The sequence below is a fragment of the Amblyomma americanum genome, chromosome 10, assembly GCF_052857255.1.
Source record: "Amblyomma americanum isolate KBUSLIRL-KWMA chromosome 10, ASM5285725v1, whole genome shotgun sequence".
In the NCBI taxonomy this organism is placed as follows: Eukaryota; Metazoa; Arthropoda; class Arachnida; order Ixodida; family Ixodidae; genus Amblyomma; species Amblyomma americanum.
In genome coordinates, this window is record NC_135506.1 from 3,498,645 (window position 1) to 3,505,078 (window position 6,434).

Consider the following 6,434-nt stretch of genomic DNA (forward strand, 5'->3'; position numbering starts at 1 on the left):
ACCATGGCGGGTGCTCTATATTGCGGCCACACTGATGAGACTTTGCAGACATTGACAAAAAGCTATTCCATTCAGCCGCGACTTCTCTGTTCACTGTGGTGACTTGTTCCTTTTCTATACACTCAGTTTTCTTCACATCAGAAGGTAGGACCTTCAGGTCTACAAGGAGGATGTGACAATAAGCGGTCAATGCATGCTCTTGCTTGTGTGCTGCAGCATTCATGCAGGCAGTTACAATTGGAAGCATGTCTCTGTGTGTGCATAGGTAACAGTGGACCTGGCTTCATTCTGTCTCTGCTCAGAGAGTTGCTTGCCTCTTTGGTCGCAGGCATTCTCGTGATGTGTCCCATTGCGGAGCAGTGAAAGCCATTGTGTTCGCTCCACTGGCAGCTGTCCTGCGAAGGCCTTGGGTTAAACTATTTTTGTCCTGGTGCAGTCTGATGATTTGGATGGCATCCAAATGGCTTGTCCACTCAGCTGCTTTCGTTCGGTTTCTGGTTGCACCTGCAGCTGCCGGCAGCTATTGAAATTCATTGCGTGGTCAATGAGCTCTAGCACAGAACTGCAGTTGTCCAGGACAGTTGCACATTTTTCTTGAATGCAAGTCAGTATCAGGGATACATTCTTCAAGGCCGAGGCTGTGTGGCACCTTTCCCGGTGTGGCGTTCTTGGCATACATGTGCTGGTCTAGAGTTTCATCAAGCCTCAGAGTGCATTGCTGTTGGAAGTTCAAGAAAATCTTGTAGAATATTTTGCGCTTCAATCGTTCAGTGATGACGTGTTTCCAGTTGCTCGAATCGTGTATGTGGCTTCTGTAAAACTTGTGCCAGTCATGGACTGCAGTGTGGAGCCTCATAATAGCGTCAAGAGTTATTCCATCCAGTTAGTAGCCTGACCTCCTCAAAGGTGTGAACCACTGTTGCTGTGTCTCCTGGTGAGTGTACTTGAAGTGGTTGCACACTCTGTTGTAGCGCTTGAGCGAGTTGTTGTTTGGAGTATGGGTACGTGTCCCGCTGTGTTTGTCTGAGTGGCTGGAGTTGTGGTCTATGTGGACAAAGTTGTGGCTGCAGCTTGTTGTCCCGACAAGCTCTTTCGAACGTAGCCGGGCAACATATACCACCTCGTCAGTTCGCTGATCTTGGTCACGCTGGTTTCCGAAGTTCAAGGCGTGCATAGCATCTGTACATAATCATCAGGGTTTCGTTCTACTGTTTACATCAACTGTGCCATGCTAGAGGTCAGTTTGGACAAGTCAACAACAGGTGAAGACAAGAACTTGGTTTATGCACGACTGGTGCTTCTGCATCTTCGTCACTTTCCTATTCTCGTAACACTTGCATGTGAGCTGCCCTGCAGTTCCATTCATGCTTGCAATGCAAAAGCAAGGTAACTAACATGGTCCCTTAGGGTAACGGAGTGGGTTGCGAGGGAAGGAAGGGTGCAGCAAAATGTCAGCTGGGCGAATGAAATCAGCAAGTTTTTGGGGACAAGGCGCAGGACAGTGTTGATTGGAGGCCCATGAGAGAGGCCTCTGTCCTGAAGTGGACATACAGTTAGGCTATGATGGTGAGTGTTGATCCTGGTTACTTTTGCATCCTGCCGTCCTGGATATTGAAGGAGTAGGCTATGGTTGAATTAGGAGTGAAGTCGAGTTGAACCTGATTTAAAATGTGCAGGCGGTGCCCCACCCCTGGCTGCAATGGAAGTGGACACCTGAAGGAGAAGTACACAGTGCACCACAATGCCTCGGGGTGCCCACTGGCAACGGCACAGGTGGGCGACGACAGCAGCCAGGACAGCCCCTCGGCCGCTGCACCCAGCCAACCCCGGGGAAGGGGGCGGCCCCGCAAGTAAGCTGCGGGTGAACAACCCCCCACCATTCCAAATCTCACCGTACCTCACATCAGGAGGATTTTCTTTTTAGAAAGAGTTTGGGCAAGACAACCTGAGCCTGTGGTGTTGAGGAAGTTTTCCAGCATTGTTTTCCTTTCAGCGGGTGGAAAGGCGGGGGGCTATTCAATCTTTGTGCTACACAGAACTTGATCTGCATTATATCAGACATGAGCGCTGCATCCGTACTGGTAACGCTGTAGTAGCGTTTGATGTCTAATGAAACACCAAGCATATATTTCACCTGCTCAGTGCTACTACTTGGCAGTGAACAGGTAGAAATTTAATTTTGGTTTTGTTAAATTTGCTTCTCAGTACTGGTAACGCTGTAGTAGCGTTTGATGTCTAATGAAACACCAAGCATATATTTCACCTGCTCAGTGCTACTACTTGGCAGTGAACAGGTAGAAATTTAATTTTGGTTTTGTTAAATTTGCTTCTCAGTACCTATGAGATGCCATGTCTGAGCATTTCATGGTTGATGTGAATAAAAGGAGCAGGCCACTGTCTGTATGTCCCTGTCATGGTGCAAGACTGCTATGCCCATTCACAGTTCGTAGTGCAATCCATGGTTTCACTCGACTTCACCCTCACTGATTCAATTTGGCTTTGTTCCTTGCAAAATGAAACACCAAAGGGGTGACCTAATGTGGAACATCGTGGAGCATTCTTAAAGGATCAAGAATTGCCCATTTCTTCAATACTGGGCAGTTGGCGGTAGATGAGAACCAAGAGTGTTTATTTCCAGAATGGGACATGATAGTCATTATGCATGTGCAGGATGCTGTCCACTCTGCCACTGCTTCCATCAGCATGCTAGGGATGATGAGCTATCGGTCTCTCCTTTGTAACAACAGTAGTTATGTTCCTCAGTTGCATTTTTTTTTCTCTATGCTCAGGTGGTTGTGACAGTGCCATCTGTCGGTGTTTTTCTCTGCATAATAATGTACTGTCGGGAGCAAAAGAGGTGCATAACACTCTCTTTGGCTAGACGTGATCGCTGCACCACTTACTGCCCAGACAGACGAGGATGTGACTGTCTTCATCCAGAGGCATGCAATTTCGCTCTGTTCGATGTGTGGCGCTCTAGCATGGTGTAAATGGCAAAAGGCACAAGAGCAGTGACCCACGCAACCGCGGGTGTTATATACCACTTTTGTACCTGACAGTACACTCACGACCATTTGGATTCTGTTCTTGGATCTGTTGTACTTGTGTTCCTTTAGTTCTGTATTTTTGTATGCCAGTGCTCCCCCCTCCAATGAGGGCTTTTAGGAGTATATTGAATAAATGAACAAGTACATTGCTGAATTTCTCACTTCACCTTTGCAGGATTAGGGCACCGGAACCTGCTCCCAACACAGGGCGGCTTAAGAGTCAAGGTAAGAACTTGTGCAAAGTGTAGCACTTCCACACTTGTAAACATGTAACAAATTAAGATGGGTAACAATTAACGGAAAAGAAAACATGCACAAATGTGAATATGAAGGGAAGTACTCTAGATAGAAAAATGGCAGTGGTTTTGCTCTGGTTAAACCTGGACTGACGCGATGGCTGCAGCTGGCCGGATGGAACTTGCTCAGTTGAACTACAAAGTCAGTCTTTCGCCGCCCTGTTTCGCTGGGCGGAGCTTCATCTTTGTCCCCCTTGACACGGCACGTGCACACAGCTGTTGCAACTGGGTTTCGCCGGCCAGCTGCTACGCACCACGTGGCTGGTCATGTGATCAGCCACGTCGCTGCGCCGCCGGCAGCTGCTCCACACCACATGACCAACCATGTCACAGTGTATGGCGTGGCGGCGCAGCCACAGGGCAGCGGTGCCGCCACGCTGAAGGCTCGAAATGCTACCGTAATGTAGCTCTCGCTACAAAATAAAGTACAAATACTTGCTTTGCAGAGTGCTAAGCGACGCTGGTGCCACTTCTGCAATTTGGCGACAGTTAAATGTGGAGTTTTTTATATTCACTGCTGACACTCGATGACTTTATAAACCAATTCGTCAAAAGTGTGTCCAGGTGAGGGAAACTTAGTAAAAGGAAACAAGAGAGTTTGATTTAGCAAGCAAATTTGGAGGTTTTCCAGGATGGCCAGTTGCAGTTGCAGGACAATCAGTTGGATATTGCTGGAACAGGCTTTCATCCTGCAGTAGTGATTGGAGTTTAAAGAGCAGTCGAAAAACTGAATGAAGTGCACAAAAATTTTCCATTACCAGAGTAAAGGGTAACCTTTACAAGTCGCATCTGCATGTCTGGTTTGCTGCATGGATCCTCTCAGGTCAGCAGTGCCCTATATGGACTTGCGGATGGCTTGACTTAGTACTTTCGGTCTCTCTATATCAGGGGTTCTCAGTTTTCTCAAAAAGCCTCAGAGAATCCCAACGACTTGAGGTGCCTAGGAACACTGCGTGACTTGGCTTGCATCCCTTCTTGCCCAAAATGCATGCAAAGAAGAGCATGCATGGTCGAATTAAACCAGTAATGACTGGCTGTAGAGTTAATCTGCCTCAAGATAAATGTAAATGCGAGGAGCACAAAAAGGCACTTGCATTGAGGCAGTGTTCATTCATAGCAGGAGTGACACTAACACATCTTACAAGTGTGCACAATAGGATGACTCTCTAGCGTGCTGAGTATGAACCGTGTTGCTTGTAGCCATGGCGAGTCTTGATTTTAATCCTGTGTGCAGAGCTTCCACAGACGGTGCATCAGTCGGTGTTTGGGTCATCAGTGCGGCCAGAGGAGCGCCCTCTGGGTCTGGAGCAGCACTGGCCACAAATGGACCTGGTGCCAGGGTCACTGGTGTCTGATTGGTCCCTCAGCCAAGTGGCACACTTTGTCAGCTCCCTTCCAGGTTGCCAAAATCTTGCTGCTGTGTTCAAGGAGCAGGTGCGTACCATGAACTGCACAAGAGTCATATCAACTTACTCCATTTACGCAGATGTAACAGGTTTTCTACGCTCACAGCGTATACAGCTCGTTCGGTTGAAAATCCGCCGGTGTCGTAGTACGTATTTACACGATTGTAAGTCGGCCTATTCTTTAAATTTGAAAATCCGAAGTTGGGGGGGACTTACAGTCGAAACGAAAACATCGCACTATAAGTAAAGGAGAGACAAACGAGATATCAGGCATGCTACAGCGTCGTTGCATTTTTGCTGCGTGGCTCCGTCGCATCGCTCTTGGTGCTGGTTTTGAGCAGCTGCTATGTCAACGCACAGAGCTGGCACCCCACACGTGGCTGCTGACTACGGTTGCTGACAAGCGGCCGAGGACTGTCGGTAGCCGACGGAAGAGCCGACGCCATTCATGTGTAGTTTCTCTTAGGCTCTGACGCATTTGACTACTACCGGCCGCATTTCACAAGTTTTTAAAATAGTGCTTCGTCAGTCATCATTTGCGCTCTAGGTCCGGGACCGGCGCTCGTTCACAGCTACATTCAAGATGGCTGCCATTTTTTATGCCAAAGAAACGAACAGCCGCGCGCCGGGTCGCAAGTTTGACATTCGTAACGGGTGATACAGGTGTGGCAGCTGCAGCGAGGAAAATTTTCAGCTGTTCCATGAGATGTCGTGATGCGGCTGTTTGCAAAGTGTGGGATTACGCTGGACCACGACGTTAGAATGACGCGCCGTGGAACAGCAACACCGATCACGATGGCAGCGCTAGTGAGGACGATGGCGCAAGTGTGGATGAGTAGTCCAGTGACTAATACATTTTCGTTTTGGAATGTGCCCCCCGTGCGTGGCAGTCGATAGTGGCTGGCGATAAACGGCGGCCGCTTAATAATGCTATCGCGTTCAACTATTCAAGGCCAAGCTTAAACAACCTCGAAGTTTTTTTTATTTTTTGGAAATGTGATGCGGGGGGAAGGGGGGGGGGGGGGGGGTTGACTTACAATCGTGTAAATACGGTAGTTGTGCCCGCTGCACATCAAAAATATTTGGGGGCTGTGTAAAAATCCATGCACACTCAGTGAATAAAAAAACCAGGGTCTAGGCCGGGAATCAAACCAGGGACTTTGCATTCGAGACGGGGATGCTTCCACTCCTCCGTGATGGCTCGATATTTGGATATGAATAAAGGTGCGTCTAGTGGATGCACGGGTTTTAGAAACATATCTTCACGAGATCTGTACTGAGAGGTACATGAGTAATTATGAGCGTATAAATTAGATGCGCAGTCGTATCGCCATCGTGTGGCAACCACTGAAACCCCCCTTCGGCATGGCACTGCAAGTCTCTCTGTATCAGCCTTATTGAAGAATCATTTCTTGGGCTGTCTTGAGAAAAGGAGTGCCTGAAACTGCACCATAATGGGGGTAGAAACCTTATTAGGGCTTGAAGGTAGCCAAGGCCTAGAATGCCAATTTATGTGGTATTTTTATTCATAACATGGAACTGTCAGCACATTGCATCTGCGTTCCCTGTGCGACCTTTGTGTACATTGTTTTATCAGTTTCATGCCTACAAAAGCAACCTTCACATTACAATTGTGGACGCACTGCATTTAGGTAAATACACGAGGTTCATTCCCGTTCGCGATT

General features: G+C 48.0%; 1 protein-coding gene across 6 annotated transcripts in view; it reads left to right on the top strand.

The window, feature by feature from the left end:
- The window catches only part of l(3)mbt (lethal (3) malignant brain tumor), a 41,259-nt gene that overhangs the window by 32,433 nt on the left and 2,392 nt on the right, over positions 1-6,434 (top strand). For all 6 annotated transcript variants that reach the window (XM_077639184.1, XM_077639186.1, XM_077639185.1 and 3 more), the window contains 3 exons: positions 1,677-1,850; positions 3,223-3,272; positions 4,578-4,777. In XM_077639184.1, the coding sequence (XP_077495310.1) occupies positions 1,677-1,850; positions 3,223-3,272; positions 4,578-4,777 (424 nt within the window). The remainder of the gene's footprint in view (positions 1-1,676; positions 1,851-3,222; positions 3,273-4,577; positions 4,778-6,434) is intronic.